Here is a 16,021-nt window from a genome sequence, read left to right on the forward strand (position 1 = left end):
TTTTTTTTATGGGAGTTTCTAAAAAGTTATCAGCCTGCTGCAAATCACCCCCTGTTCCGCCAGTAGATCTTAATCTACTTTCTGTCTAGTTCTGCTGTACAACATCCTCATGCGTATTCCCCAAGGATAAAGAATAAATATAGGTCCCTATAGGTGAATGTAGCCATTGACCAAGAAAATGTGGGGCTGCTTTCCCACAGACATATATACACGTTGAAGCAGCCATCTTTTGTTTGCATGCTAAGAGTTGGAAATGATCAATGGTGTTTCCTTTGTGGGAGCTGAGAGTTGCGGATGTTCTCGTAATGGACAGTCTACCTGTTCTGCTTGCGTGTTGCTGGTGGGAAAATGTGAAAGCCAACAGAAATAAAGAAGAAAACATTGCTCTTTTGACCTGAGGTGAAAGCAGACATTCTACTGCAGGCGGACGACTTGAATATAAAACTGAAAGGTACACGTGGAGCAAAACTTGAAGAGTCAGTGGATTATGTGTCTGCTATCAGGGGCTGTAGGAATAATCCTGCTGTCCCAAATACACAGAGAATTATGAACACCCACAGGAACACTCTGTCAATTACCATGGCAACATATTTCCAGTCATCTTCCACCTGTAAACACACAATAAGACATATACTATTTAATGTGCTAGGTTTAGACAGAATTCAACTTCCCCCAGGTAATAAAACATCATCAGTTTGAGGTTCTGCTGAAAGAACTGTTTTGCCCATTCAATTGTGACGTTTTCCAGCTTGCACATGAAACTGCAGCATTGTGAAGCGTTGACATGTCCTAGTATCACTGAATTCAACAAGCTTAGCTGAAACCAGGCTGACTTCAGGACCAATGCTATGCCCATTTTGGAATAATTGTATTAGGAAACAAGCATATTTAAGGCAAGCATCAGATATTTTCCATCTTCAGCTGTTTTAGACCAGCAGAGAGAAAGTGTGCGTGATTTAGAGGTCCAAACAAAGCTGAAGAGCAATGTCCTTTTCAGGAAGCCTTCCCCAACCTGGTGCCTTTCAGATGTTTTGGACTACAACTTTCCTCAGCCCCAGCCAACACAGCTTTGGCTGACGGGAACAAGTAACCCCAAAAGATCTGGAGAGCACCACATTGGCAAAGGCTGTATATTAGAGGATTGTGAACCATGTTTTGGAGCCCTGAACTTATACATAAATGACATTCTCTTTAAACCTGATTGCCACTAGTTTTACTGGAGAGCCACTTAGATGAAGAATGCTAAATGCACACAAAAACAGCCCCCCCACGACCTTCAAGACTAATTAATTTATTGTGGCATCAGCTTGACAACTGAGTGAGATGTGGCTGACTAAAACCTCCTGCTTTAATGCTTCCTGCTAAGTCCACTCAGACCCACACTCATATTTGGTAATGACAACTGGGAATACAGATGAAATCACTCAAAGGTCCATGTTAGACCCAGGCCTCCATTTGCTCATAAAATGTCTGCCTGTTATCTTGTTCCCAGGGCTACCAGTAATGTCAATTTTCCTCTTCCAGGAAGTACAGCTACTGTTCCGTTTTATTACAGTGCGCTCTTCAAAGAGCTCAGTGGAAAGAGCAAGATGGAAGGTGGCCATCCTTTCTCTGTGTTAGGAAGCTTTCCAGTAATTCCACTACAGGCAAAGACCCCCAAACTGGCTGGGAGCCTATGCTGTAGTAGCTTACTTTGCATAATGGTTAGCCCAGGCTTGGCCCCAAAGCTCCAGTTCAACCTTATGTTTGTCTTTTGGGCTCTCTTCCAAGACAGCTCCTTCGCACAGCTCTACAGAATTCAATAGGGCTACATTGATTGACCACCATCCTTTGATGAGGGCCTTCATATCTGTAGAACTTCTAAGTGCATATTCAGTGTCTTCATGCCAAAGCAAATTATACCCTGCTTAGCATGAAATATTTATCCATTTAAATACGCAAACCTATTAGCATAATTGCTGAGTCCCATTTTTAAATGCTGTTGCTCCTGTTTGTTTACTTACAAAGATGGCCTCACAAAACAGTGTTATTTAACTAGCAGCAAAATGCCCACACAATGATAAGAAGGAGTTTTGCTGGCTGCTGCTTACCACCAGGTGCCCATCTTCACACCTGATCCTTTGCTTCCAGGATGGCCAGTGTATAGGGATTGGCAATGTCAGCGACCTGCTGAAACCCATTCCTGGCAGTGGGTTGGCTGCTTAATCCCAGAGCTTCCTATCCCTGCTACTCTTGCTGCTTCTGCTTGTTCACCTGCCCACTCAAAGTGAGCAAGCAGTGAGAGGATAGAGGAGGAGGAGAAGGAGCCGCTGCAAGCTTTTTCCTCTCCCTCTGGAAAGTGGTACAAACTGGGCTTAGAGGGAGAGGCGAGTGACTGGGCAGTGGAAACAGTGCTCAAGAAGTGGAAAGCTCCCAAGGAGGGAATTTACTGAGGACACTTTGCCAAAGGACCCCTAAAACCTGAAATGGGCACTTCTTCTAGACCTGTTAAACACTACAGTCTTTCCCCCCCTGTCATTAGTGTTGGGGTTTTGGATTGTTAGACATACAAATAGGTATGAGATGAAGCTGGAGATTGGTACAATGGTTGCTGATGTCAAAAAGGCACTGTTCCCCCCCTCCACCTCAAGCCTGGCAAAGTGGTATTATCCCAGTATGCAGGTAGCTACATACTGGGGCTTGCAAGCTTGCCAAATGCAGTCAATTGACAGTGCCTCTCCTGCTAGCACTGGAAGAGGAGCAGGAGGAGTAGGTGAGCCGACAGAGAGTCATGCGACTATTTAATAAGACTATTTAATAATTTGTTGATAGTTATGCCCATATGGAACAGGGAAGACGCAGAGGGACAGATCCAGAGCGTCTGGGGCAACCTGGTCAGATGGGTGGGGTATAAATAATAAAATGATGATGATGATGATGATGATGGAATAGGACGTCCCTATTTTCATCAGAGAAATGTTGGAGGTTATGAGGTAGGTCTGGGAAAAGACTCATATTTGAACCCTTGAAGAACTGCTGCCAGTCAACATAGATAATATTGACCTAGACAGGGGTCAGTGAATTTTTTCAGCAGGGGCCTGGTCCACTGTCCCTCAGACCCTGTGGGGGGGGCAGACTATATTTTGAAGGGGGGAAAAATTAACGAATTCCTATGCCCCACAAATAACCCAGAGAGGCATTTTAAATAAAAGGACACATTCTACTCATGTAAAAACATGCTGATTCCTGGAACGTCTGCAGGCTGGATTTAGGGTTGGAAATTAAGCAAAGGGTCTGCTGGTTTCTCTTTAAGGTTTCCAGACTCAAAAGAGAGCAGGCCAATTAAAGGCAAAGAAGTCCTGTCCTCTATTGAGTCTGGCAACCCTAGCTGGATTTAGAAGGCGGTTGGGCCGGAATCGGCCTATGGGCCTTAGTTTGCCTACCCATGACCTAGATGGACCAATGGCCTGACTTGGTATTGTTCCCAGGATATTCTCTCTCTCTCTCTCCATCCAACAGATCCCACACAACACAGCCTATTCTATTGGCACTAACAGAATGCTTCTTCAAGCCTAATTTCAGTGGGGAGAGGGGGGCCCTGTGTTAGATCTCACAAGAGCCCTGAGGACCAGAGAGCTCAGAGGCGGAGGCTGAAGGAAAAGGGAACATGCCGTGTAAAACTTTCGCACTTGCGTTAGATGCTTTTTCCTTTCTAAAATGCAAAAGCTTTCCTGGTATGGATAACCATTGCAGTACTGCCCACATAAAATCACAGGTTTGTTCCCTCAGGTGCAGTCTTCATTTCTGTTGAAACCATAGGGAGCTTTCTTCCCTCAACAGCTTCCATAGTAATTACATTATTTACATTACAACAGCTGTTCAAGGATCCTACTGAGATTAACATCCTCGTTATGCTGCCACTTTCTCAGAAAGACGCCAAAGCCAAAATGCTTCTAGCCTAAGTACACAAGACAGATGGGATCTGGGGAAGGTGAGAGATGGAAGCACCTTCATATTATAGCGAGGGCTCTGAGGTAAAATAAATGGCGGCAACATTTCTTAGACACTGGAAGACTACTGTTATGGCGTGAGCCTGAAAATCAGTGACAGCCAGGACTCTGAGGAAGAAGGGGAAGGGCTATAGTTCAGTCACAGCATGTCTACTTGACATATAGAAGGCCCCAGGGTGAACCCCTAGCATGAACAGGTAGAACACTCCCCAAGTGTCCTTATTTTCCAGGGACAGTCCCAGATTTACAGAAGCTATCCTAGTTTCTGTTTTGATCCTGGAATATTCAGCTTTCCCTTGGGGCGTCCTTATTTTCATCAGAGAAATGAGGTAGGTCTGGGAAAAGACTCATATCTGAAGCCTTGGAGAACTGAACATAGATTGAACTGAACATAATATTGACCTAGAATCCTAGATGGACCAATGGCCTGACTTGGTGTTGTTCCCAGGATATTCTCTCTCTCTCTCTCTCTCTCTCTCTCTCTCTCTCTCTCTCTCTCTCTCTCTCTCTCTCTCTCTCTCTCTGTGTGTGTGTGTGTGTACACAGCCTCCATCAGCTTTATTTAAGTGCCTCTGCTAACAGGCATTAGCCAGGTTCCCAGGTTCCTAAGAATCACCTGGCTCAGGAACACCACTGGTGCAAACTGTGGAGGTGCTCTAAATTCAGGACTAGGCCCCAGCACCAAGCCAGAGTCTGTCAGTCAGGTGCCCCTTGGACCAGGGACTCCTGATCGAGAATCCCCAGAGACAGCACCCCTTAAGCCTCATTCTCCTGGGGAACTACCCTTTCTGCTGACATCGGTGCCTGCTCGTCAGTGTGAAACTGGGCATGTACCCATTTAGCAATGATTCCCCTCTCTTCTGGAGTTCTACAGAGGAAGGAGCTGCATTTCATTTCAGGGAGCGTCACTGTTTGTTCCGAAAAAAGGCCTTCACCATTTTCCTCATAGTCTTATTGATGCCCTGAGAACTAAGCTTCAGGGCTAGCACCAACCAAGGTCTTGAGCCTTCTGCCATTGCTTGTGTTATGCATCAAATTTATTGATAATCATAATTTATTTATACCCCACCCATCTGTCTGGGTTTCCCCAGCCACTCTGGGCAGCTCCCAACAGGATATTAAAAACACAAGAGAAAAAAAATCAAACATTAAAAACTTTCCTAACAGGGCTGCCTTCAGATGTCTTCTAAAAGTCAGATAGTTGTTTATTTCCTTGACATCTAATGGGAGGGTGTTCCACAGGACAGGTGCCACTACCGAGAAGGCCCTCTGCCTGGTTCCCTGTAACGTCCCTTCTCGTAGTGAGGGAACCACCAGAAGGCCCTCGGAACTGGACCTCAGTGTCCGGGCAGAACGGTGGGGGTGGAGACGCTCCTTCAGGTATACTGAGGACTTTTGAGGACTTTTGACCAATACCAGGTGCCGTTCAGCTGTTGTTGGACTATAACTCCCATCAGACACAGCCACCCCAGCTAATGGTCAAGCATGGTGACAGCCATATGTCAGGAATGCTTCGATGGTGTTTCCAAGACTGGATGGCCCTTGTGGTATCTTCCAACTCTATGATTCTATGGTGGAAGCTATAGTCCAGCAACAGCTGGAGGGTACCGTGTTCGAGAAGACCGACCTCTATAACTCAGCTGCTGATTCTCAGATACAAATTCATTCTCAAGACACCAGAATGCTTACCTCTTTGGTCTCATTCTGACTCCTCATGTTTTCTGCGATGAACTGGACACTGCTAATGACTTCTTTGACCTCAGGGGAGTATTCTGCTTGCTCAGCCCCCCATTTAGCTGACTGGTGGCTTGGTCTCCTTTTCTTACCCGTGGACAGTTCGCTGGGTTTGTCGCAGTGGCAGCACCTGTGCTCGCTGTAGACTTTCGCTTCCCCCGGGTCATCGGTCTTTGGCTTGCTGGATTTAGCGGCACCATTTTTCTTGGTTTTCTTAGGCTGGGCTTCGATGTGTTTCTGGACGGGTCTCTTCATCATCAAGACTTTGGGCAGGAGACGGAGGAAAACAGTTTTGACCCACTTGGGCATCGTGTGAGTCATCGGAGTCCTGTAGTGGATGTTCAGTACAAAGACAGTGACGACGATAGAGAGAGTCACGAAGATCATGGTGAACAGCAGGTATTCTCCAACCAGAGGGATTACCAGAGAGGTAGAGGGGATTGTCTCTGTGATTACCAACAGGAACACTGTCAAGGAAAGTAGGACAGAGATACAAAGGGTGACTTTCTCTCCACAGTCAGATGGAAGGTAGAAAACCAGGACAGTCAGGAATGAAATAAATAGGCAGGGGATGATCAGATTGATGGTGTAGAACATGGGCAGCCTTCGGATATAAAACGAGTAGGTTATGTCGGTGTAGATCTCCTCACAGCAGTTGTACTTGATATCGTGTTTATAGCCAGAAGCATCAACTATTTCCCATTCGTTATTCTCCCAAAGGTCATTCATATCCACTTTGGAGCCAACAATTAGCAGGTCAGTTTTAGCTTTGTCGTAAGTCCATGACCCAAATTTCAGGGAGCAGTTTTGGTGATCGAAGGGGAAGAAGGTAATATCCATGGGGCAGGAGCTTTTAAAGATGGCGGGTGGCGTCCATGTGATGGTACCATCATATTTGAGAAGAGCTTTGGTCCGCCCTTCGACCTGGAAATCTCCAACGGCACTGGAAATGCAAACACAAGGCAGCCTTAATTTGTACCATTCAATGTTAATACAGAAGGATTTGGTTTTGTTTTGATTTTTTTAAAAAATAAAAAAGCTATAAAATGATGAGGAACTAGAGTTCATACTTGTTGTATAACACAATATCAGGTTTCCATATTTTATCTGCTGGAACACGGATAAACTCAATCCCTTCGTATTCCATTGGATTCCACCGCAGTTTGTAGTCATTCCAAATCTAAAAGAGAAAAACAACAACTAGTTTTTGGATCCTAGAAAATTTACCTTGCACCCGCAGCTTGATTTTCAGGGCTTTTGTTGATATTTCATCCTTCACCCCAAGCCTCTTTGCTTAGCGAGATTAGATTTTGGGCATGATGGCTATGTTTGAGATTGGATTTTGGGCATGATAGCTATGTTGTACTTCCACTATCTCTGAATGCCAGTTGCTGGGAATCACAGGTGAGCCAAGCGCTGCTGCACTTAGATCTTGCTTTTGGTGTCCCCACAGGCATTTGGTTGGCTACCGTGAGAACAAGATGCTGGACTTGATGAGCCAGTGGCCTGATCCAGCAAGCTCTTCTTATGTTCTTCTGCTCAAACACCACTTGAACACAAATGTCACTGTGTTGCCTTAGACAGCAGTGTTAGAAAACCAGGCAGAGGGCCTTCTCGGTAGTGGCGCCCGCCCTTTGGAACGCCCACCCATCAGATGCCAAGGAAATAAACAACTATTTAACTTATAGAAGACATCTGAAGGCAACCCTGTTTAGGGAAGTTTTTAATGTTTGAAGTTTTATCGTGTTTTTAATATTCTGTTGGGAGCCACCCAAAGAGCCACCCAAATAATCCCATATATTTTATTTAGTTTTATTATATTTTAATAATTTATATACCACTTTATACCATAGTGTCTAACAGTATACAATAAGGATATACCATACATAATAAAAAACAGTTAAACTCAATAATAATAATAATAATAATAATAATAATAATAATAATAATATATTAGATTAATATACCTCCCTTCATCATAAGAACTCAGGGTGGCTCACAGACTGTGTTTCGAATTTTTGTAACTCACCCTGGGACCCTTGGGTGTAGGACGGGTAATAAACCAAAATAATAGTGATAATAATAAACACCACAGTAATCCATGAGTGGTTATACTATGGATGTTGTGACAGCAAGATCCCCCCCACAATAGATTCCTGCTTCCTTATCCCAGGAACTGTTTTGGAGCCACCCCAACCATAACTTTGAAGCCCAACACTAATGTGAAATACACCCTAGCGCACAAATATCCACTTACATGTCGCAGCCATAGATTGGTTTCCATAATCTGATTGACTTCATCCTAGAGACAGAAGAGGGCAAATGATTTACTCCTACAGTTGTGTCACAGGGCTGCTTCACACAGTCCCTTAGGGTGCAGACGGGGGTATGGGAGGTAATCTCAGAGGCTTCAAGGGCCCTCCTGACTGCAGGCAGAACAACACACAGGAGAGATCGGGCACATTTGTGGAGGGTAGGTCTATTATCAAGAAGAAGAAGGGTTTGGATTTAAGGAGTCTCAGAGCAGCTAACAATCTCCTTTCCCTTCCTCCCCCACAACAAACACTCTGTGAGGTGAGTGGGGCTGAGAGACTTCAGAGAAGTGTGACTATCCCAAGGTCACCCAACAGTTGCATGTGGAGGAGCGGGGAAGCGAACCCGGTTCACCAGATTACGAGTCCACTGCTCTTAACCACTACACCACCATTAGCCATGCCATTTTCAGAGGCAGTGTATCTCTAAACTCTGGGTACCCACAAAGTTTGTCTGTTGCCTTCAGGTCACGCTTGGGAACTGACAATGGTATCTGGCTAGTTACTGTTGGATGTAAGACTAGGCAGACTTTTGGACTGATCCAGCAATGCAGTTGTTATGCTCTTAACATGTTAACCTCCTCCTTTTCTATATCTGTCAAGATCCAGCAGTCATAGACTGCATATGCATGCAACCAATCTCTCCTCGGCTTTCTTTAGGCTTGCCATATTTCAAAAAGTGAAAATCCGGACACAAAAGTTGTTGAGCCTTTTTGGCAAAATTGCAAAATAAATAAATAAAAAATTGACGTTTTTGAGCTATTTTTAAGGAAAATCAGCAAAAGCAACACTGCCAACATGGGTTGACATACGTCCAGATTTTCCCGGACATTTCACCGATTTCCACCCGGACACTGCTTCCGACTGCAGATAGATAGATAGATAGATAGATAGATTTATTTCAGCTTTAAGCTCATATACACATAAAAATAGACACAAAGAGACATACTTGCTTTACAATCAGTAAAAATAAATATAGGGCTAAAAATATAATAATTACAGATGATATAAAATTAGGAAAAACAATATGGTAAAAGCTTTCAGGATTCATGTAACAGTCCATTTCGCCTCTTATAGGACAGAACAGAAGTTAAAAATCTTGCCACTTGCAAGGTTACAAATGAGTCAGTGTCTTGCAGTAAAAGGGCGAGATGAGTCTCTACTGGAAGTCCAGACAATTTTTGGACTAATGGTCTCAGTAGGATTATCCGGACAGCACTATACCGAGGGCAAGTAAAAACTATATGATGAAGGGATTCCGTTCCAACTGCAGTATTCCAGGTGTGTCTCGGAAATTCTGGATGTATGGCAACCCTACCTCTTTTTGTTTCCCTTGTGTGTTCTAGGAGACCAGCGGGTGGGAGGGGGACTGACCACAGCAGGAGGGGGAGATTCAGCAGCCGGCCTCATTTCTGTCTCCTGGCCCTCCTCCTTCTCTCCAGGATGATTTTAATGATTTCTATCAATTCTACACACACCAAGCAAAACTAAGCCACCCAGAGTGGCTGGGAAAACCTAGCCAGATGGGTGGGGTAATAAAAAAAAATTACTAAGCTATATTAATTTAAGCAAAATATATTTGGAATTCCCAAATCATGCTACAACTTTTTTGAAAGTTGAAAAATTCAACTGATCCATTGCACACATGCAGCACTTCATGAACCACAAAGATGGGAATGGAGAAAATTCTCAAGCACACTGAGCAGTACAGACCCTGGGGTAAAGGTGAGTCTTCTATGACCAGGAGTTTGGATTCCACGGCACCTAACTATCTGGCTGGCACTGCGCATTTAGCCTTACCACATTTGCAAGCTGTGTAATTGCCACTTCAAAATACACTGTAACTGGATCTGACACGTTTTCCACAGGTCTGATGTACTGGTTGTAACGGGAGAAGAGTTTGTGAAACAGCCTTTCTTCAGATTTGCACGCCAAGCCGTCTAGGGAAGAAAAGGAAAGAGCAGAAGGAAGAAGTCACTGAACACGGGGCAAGAAAGTGGAATAATAATAATAATAAAAGATAAGCCTCCAGACATTTGAATATTCATTCACACCTTTTAAAGGCTTTAATCACATCACAATACCAACTGCAGCATGCTGAATTAATGCCCGATAAGCCACTGAATTATTCTGCAGCAGAGAGATTTGGTCCTGGCAAGCACCTGTCTCCCACACACAAACACAACTGGATGAATGGCCAAGGATCCATATGTGTGACAGTATCACGATTGATAACACTGACAACACAATGGGCATGGTTGGCTAAACTGTGGCCTGAGGTCAGGGCTGGATTTAGGTTTGATGAGGCCTTAAACTACTGAAGGTAATGGGGCCCTTTATATGTCCAGCTGTCCTTTGTCAACAACAAATTATCACTGTTTTTGTGTTGAATATATGCTATATAGTAATTTTTTGGACGTAATAGGTATCTAAAGCCATTTGCACACAACAAAATATGTATTTTATCAAAGTACAGTGGTACCTCGCAAGACGAATGCGTCACGCAACGAAAAACTCGCTACACAAAAGTGTCTAGCGATTCTTTGTTGCCTCGCAAGACAAAGCTTTCTATGGTCACGTCTCGCAAGACGATTTTTTTTTGCCGTCCGCCGTTTGTTTCCGCAAGATGAAAATTTTCGTAAGATGGCACGACCCGCGGAATGAATTAATTTCGTCTTGCGAGGTGCCACTGTAATTGATATATAAATGAGCAAACCAGTGATATTTTAGGCAGCCGGCTAGCAGGTGGGGCCCATTACTTACATCATAGGAGCCTACACAACACAAAACACTGTTGCTGTATGTAGGCTTGTTTGTTTTTTACTTTTTATCTTATATTTTTGGAATGTACATCCAGTTTTTTTCCTTTAATTTTTTTGGGGCCCCCAAGAGAGTGGGGCCCTAAGCTATAGCCGGGTCCCCTGTAACTTCACTTATCCTTGCCCTGGCAACCTACAGGATCCTGTGATGTGTTGTACACAGGGCTGCCTTGGAGAACTGCTCAGAAATTGCAGTTAGTACAAAACACAGCCACTAGGCCAAGCATAGGCAAACTCGGCCCTCCAGATGTTTTGGGCCTACAACTCCCACCATCCCTAGCTAACAGGACCAGTGGTCAGGGATTATGTAGTCCCAAAACATCTGGAGGGACAGGTTTGTAGCCCCAAAACATCTGGAGGGACAGGTTTGCCTATGCCTACACTAGACTGACAACTGGAACCAGGTATTAGGACCAGGTCTTGTCAGGACTCAGGCAGGCCCACTGGCTCCTACTCAGAGTACTGGGGATTATCCTTAAAGCCCTACACGCCTCAAGGCCTGTGTAACTGAAGGAACAACTCCTTCACTTGCAAATGGGAGAGCCAACTGCTCTACTGGCATTGGCTCCTGTGCTTTTATCAGGAATATTATTTCATAGCTGCCAAGTCTCCCGTATTCCCCGGGAAACCCCCGTTTTTCCAGCCGTTTCCCGCTGGCAGCCCGGTTTAAAACCCCCCTCCATAAATCCTGCGGATTCTTACCGGCCTGGGGAGGCTCCTTCTGCACATGTCTGGAGTCTCTGGACATGTCTGGAGTCTCTGGACATGTGCAGAAGCGATTTCTGGCACTGTGGCCATTTTGGAAATGAGCAGAGCATGCATAGAAGCAACTTCCGGTGCTGCTCTGCCCAGTTCCAAAATGGCCGCAGCACGACGTCCAGTGCTGCGCCGCTGCCGATCCTGGATTTTTCAATCTGGGAGTTGGCACCTATGTATTATTTATTGTTATAGACGGGGGTGGTTGACTATTTGGGATGTGAAGGGAGAAATACAAGCTGCAGAGGAATTCCTGGGCTAGCCTGTGCAAAATGACTTAGCCAAGCTAAGGCCATTGAGAGCCATTTGCAATGCAAGAAAACTGCCCTTCCCCTTCATGAAGTGTGAGCAGAGACTGGGGGGGGGGGGTTGGAAGGTTGCCAAGGTAACTGGGTGTGAGATGACAGAAAAGGAGAGTCTTGAGCAAGAGTTGTTGGGAAGAAGAAGAAGAAGGAAGAAGGACTGGGATCCATCTTGGGCAGGCTGGCTGAAGGCCGGCTGGGAGAGATTTCTTGGACTCTATGGCTGCAGGGCTGTGCGGTACAACTCCCTCTTGAAATGACCTTGTTGTAAGATCCGGACTCCATCCATGCAGACTGAAAGTGTAAATTGGCGAAGAAACCATACTTTTCAAAGCTACGGCAGTCTCCGCCACGTCTTAGGACCACAGACCCTGGGTGGATGCCTGGAACCCCATGGGCTCTTGCCACCGCTTGACAGAGAGTGGGGGGGGGAGGCACCCAACTTTTGTAACATTATTGAATGAATGAAATCTTTATTACGGCCAAAGGCCCACAATATAATCTTATGCAACACAATGTACAAAAACACTGGGCAAGACAGGATAAAATAAAGCAAGAGTAAATAAAGTTTAAAAAGGACTTAAAAATTCAATACATATAAACAGATATAATTTGCAATAATTCCTTGGATAAAATAGATGGAACAGTACGTTTGTTTCGACAAGTTTCGGGTAATAGAACAGATTTTCAGTATTATTTATTTGGGAAACACCCACCCCACCTTCCCATTTAGGAAAAAAACCCAAAGGTAGCTATCATCATATTAGTAAGTGAGACTGTAACTTTATTTAGATGTTATATGAATGCATGGAGAGGGAGAGCAAGGATGCTTGTATCTGGCCTCTGTTTAAGTCCTTAGAAGGTCTGAAAGTGCCTCTGCACCTATAACTGTATGCATAGAAGTTATGTGCCCATTTAATGCTGCCTCGCTGCCCCTCAGCATGTTGATACCATATCAGAAAAAGGTTAATGCCTATCTCCATGCTGAGAAAAGCTTCACCTGCTGGTTTCTGTACATTATGGTACTTTGGAAGACACAGGAGCAGGCCAGACTTTTGTGGGGGGTCAACTGGCAAGTATAGTCTGGAGAACAAGCTGCTGTTAAAGGCAAATAACATTTTGTTTGGAGGGTGGTGGGAAAGCTGACAACTCAACTTTTTGAGTCTCAGCCTCTGTAGCAAAGAAGAAGAAGAAGAAGTGGGAATTGCTGGCTAACAAGCATGAGCTATAAGTGGGTTTGCTGACATTTCAGTGTTGCTTTTAAAAAAACACAGTCTTGCTCCTAAGTTTTCAACAGCAGCCCGACTTGATCAAATTAAGCAGGCAAAGTCTTTTCCATTACCCATTTCATTGCCAGGTTCACTTTTGTGCACATCACTGTTTTTGTTAAAGGCAGAGAAGCAAGATCGGGCCACCCTAACTGTGAGAACCGCATTGATCTTCGTCTTAAATTCAGCCTCAAAAAGAGGGCCTTGCATGTTCTGGCAAGCATGACTCGACAACAGTTTGCGAAGAAACTGTAGCACTTTGGTGTGAGAATCCGTCTGTTTTTTTTCTTGGTCCTTGTCCTCCCCTTTCTCTCGGCAGGTGGCCCCGATCCACAAAAGTGCCATTAGCAGCCAGATGCTACGCAACCTTGCTCAAAGGTAAGTTCTGCTGAGTTTAATAGGGTTTTCTCTCAAGGAGGTTTGCATAGGCTTGCACCTCTCTAGCAACAGCTTAGTGGTAGAACATCTGATTTGTGTGTAGAAGGTCAGAGTTCAACCCCTAGCATCTTCCGGCAGTGTCCCCTGAGTGAAACCCTGGAGAGCTGCTGCCAACCAGGGCAGGCAATACTGAACTAAATGAACAAATGATTGGATTCCTATGTTCAGTCTGTGTGGAAGAAACAGAGGCCAAGAATCCCTTGCAAAACAAAACCACTTCGTCTTTTGAAATAGCCACTTGTGTTTGGTGTTTTGTGACAGGATTTCTGCCTAACCCTCGCAGGGTTGTTGTGAAGATAAAAGAGTGCGTACCCCACCTTCAACTCCTTGGAGAAAAGATGGGGGGTAGAAATGTAACAATAAATAACGAATAAATAAACTTATTTCCAGATAGATACATCTCCCCCGCTTCAATTAAACTAGATTATAGAATATAGAAACCTCATACTTTGCATTCATAAATACAGCTGCCTCTTTAACCAAGTATGTGGGTCACCCACCTAGCATTCCAAATAATAAAAAAGCACGCATAAAACAATCTTTTCTTTTGAGCTGGATTCAAAAGGATTAAACACCAGCATTATAAATGTCTAACTAGAAATATAGGGCAGGCTGGGGGTGAGCAGAGAGACACAAGATAAAAGCAACTTACCTTGAAGGAGGATGAATAACACGTTTGCCCACAGATAGAAAGTGAAATAAAGAAACCTCAAGCATTTCTGAGAAAGCATTGTCCAACGAGCACAGATGCTCTCTCCTCCAAGAGAGGAACGGAATGGGCTTTGGAGAAAGAAAGAACAAGATGTTGGGGAGGTGAATAAGTCCCTCAGATCTTCAGTGCTGCAATAAGTAGTTCAGTTTAGCACCTCAAGCTGCAGCCATACTCAGGCGATGGTTTTAAATAAATGTGCCTTCCTTGGAGAGAGGGAGGGAATCTTCCGTAGAAGGAAGAGTTTTACTGCCTGCTCGTTAAGAGAAGACAACATTGACGGGCATCGGTGACTCCTCACATTTCACAAAAGTGTGTGTGTGTGTGTGTGTGTGTGTGTGTGTGAGAGAGAGAGAGAGAGAGAGAGAGAGAGAGAGAGAGAGAGAGAGAGAGAGAGAGAGAGAGAGAGAGTCTGCACAGCAGAGACTGGCTGCTTAGTGCAGAAGGCAGTTCCCAAGTACTGCTCGGAGACTTGTGCAGTGCTGCAGTGTTGATCTGACTCAGGAATCTACCTTTTAAAACTCCCCGGTGTTTCATTTTGGCTGCGGAGATATTGTGGGCAGCGTGTGGCTCAAACCAGGTTGCCAACTTCAGCGCTGGCTCAGTTTCTGTGCTGATGCAGAAGTGGCAGGCAGAAGTGGAAGCAAGGGTAGCTTTTCCCAACAGGGATATTGAGGGGATGGAGAAAGCTACACCTGCTTCCATTTCTGCCTGTCACCTTTCTGATTTCATTCTGCTTTATGTATTTTATTTTTTGTAATGGCTTTGGCTATTTTGACAAATATTTGTTCAATTCCTACATCTGCTTGATTTCTGCATACTGAGTGGCTGTTTTAAAAGGTGGCAGCCATGCACCCAGCACCTCTGTTGGGGGGCATCTAATTTTATTTGTTATGTTGGTGCTATTTTTATCATATTGTTAATATTTGGTGCGGTTCCCGCCAATAAGACCCTGGCTGGATGAGTTTCATGAGAGCTCAGTTGGCAAAGCGGCTCAGAGGGGGAAGTCTCTCATTCAAAGGCCACTCCCATGACAAACTCAATGAATGGCTTTAGGCTGCATCCGTTTCCAGAAACTATGCATACAAATGAATGTGCACAGGTGAGGGATTTGATGTTGTAGATGGTGACCCTCATGGTTCATCTCAGTAGAGGGTCCACATTCCATATACAACCCATATACAAGTGGTTCACTTGTACAGTTATTCACATGTGACCTTCAACGAACATGCAATCTCTCAGACCCTCCAAGGGTCCCTATTTTCCAGGGACATCCCTGATTTAGAGAAGCTGTCCTGGTTTCTGATTTGATCCCAGAATGTTTGGCTTTTCCTTAGGACGTTCCTCTTTCCATTGGAGAAATGTTGACGGCTATGGAGTTATCTGACCCCCTAAGCTGTCTGAAGGGGAGGTTTTTAAAAAATGTTTAATGTTTTCTTATGTTTTTATATATGTTGGAAGCTGCCTAGAGGCAACCCAGTAAGATCTGTGGGGTATAAATAGTAAAATTATTATTATGGAATAAAAAGGGGCCCCTGACCATCAGGTCCAGTCGTGTCCGAGGGAGCCGGCGTTTGTCCGCAGACAGCTTCCAGGTCATGTGGCCAGCATGACAAAGCTGCTTCTGGCGAACCAGAGCAGCGCACGGAAACGCCGTTTACCTTCCCGCCGGAGCGGTCCGTATTTATCTACTT

General features: G+C 44.6%; 1 protein-coding gene across 1 annotated transcript; it reads right to left on the minus strand.

Annotated features, from left to right (window-relative positions):
- Positions 1 to 305: 305 nt before the first annotated feature.
- CHRNA6 (cholinergic receptor nicotinic alpha 6 subunit) lies at positions 306 to 14,349 on the minus strand. Its single transcript, XM_035097443.2, has 6 exons — positions 14,271 to 14,349; positions 9,836 to 9,975; positions 7,981 to 8,025; positions 6,794 to 6,903; positions 5,679 to 6,666; positions 306 to 608 (listed from the first exon to the last, which is right to left on the minus strand). The coding sequence occupies exons 1-6, from the start codon at positions 14,347 to 14,349 to the stop codon at positions 486 to 488; spliced, it is 1,485 nt and encodes a 494-aa protein (XP_034953334.2). The 3' UTR covers positions 306 to 485.
- Positions 14,350 to 16,021: the final 1,672 nt, after the last annotated feature.

The sequence above is a fragment of the Zootoca vivipara genome, chromosome 16 (assembly GCF_963506605.1).
Source record: "Zootoca vivipara chromosome 16, rZooViv1.1, whole genome shotgun sequence".
Classification (NCBI taxonomy): domain Eukaryota; kingdom Metazoa; phylum Chordata; class Lepidosauria; order Squamata; family Lacertidae; genus Zootoca; species Zootoca vivipara.

Excerpts from the sequence above, each read along its gene's own strand:
- CHRNA6 (XM_035097443.2), bottom strand. The coding sequence starts at position 14,349 with ATGCTTTCTCAGAAATGCTTGAGGTTTCTTTATTTCACTTTCTATCTG. Across the intron at positions 8,026-9,835 it reads TTACACAGCTTGCAAATGTG|GATGAAGTCAATCAGATTAT; the intron begins GTAAGGCTAAAT and ends TTCTGTCTCTAG. Across the intron at positions 6,667-6,793 it reads GATATTGTGTTATACAACAA|TGCCGTTGGAGATTTCCAGG; the intron begins GTATGAACTCTA and ends TTGCATTTCCAG.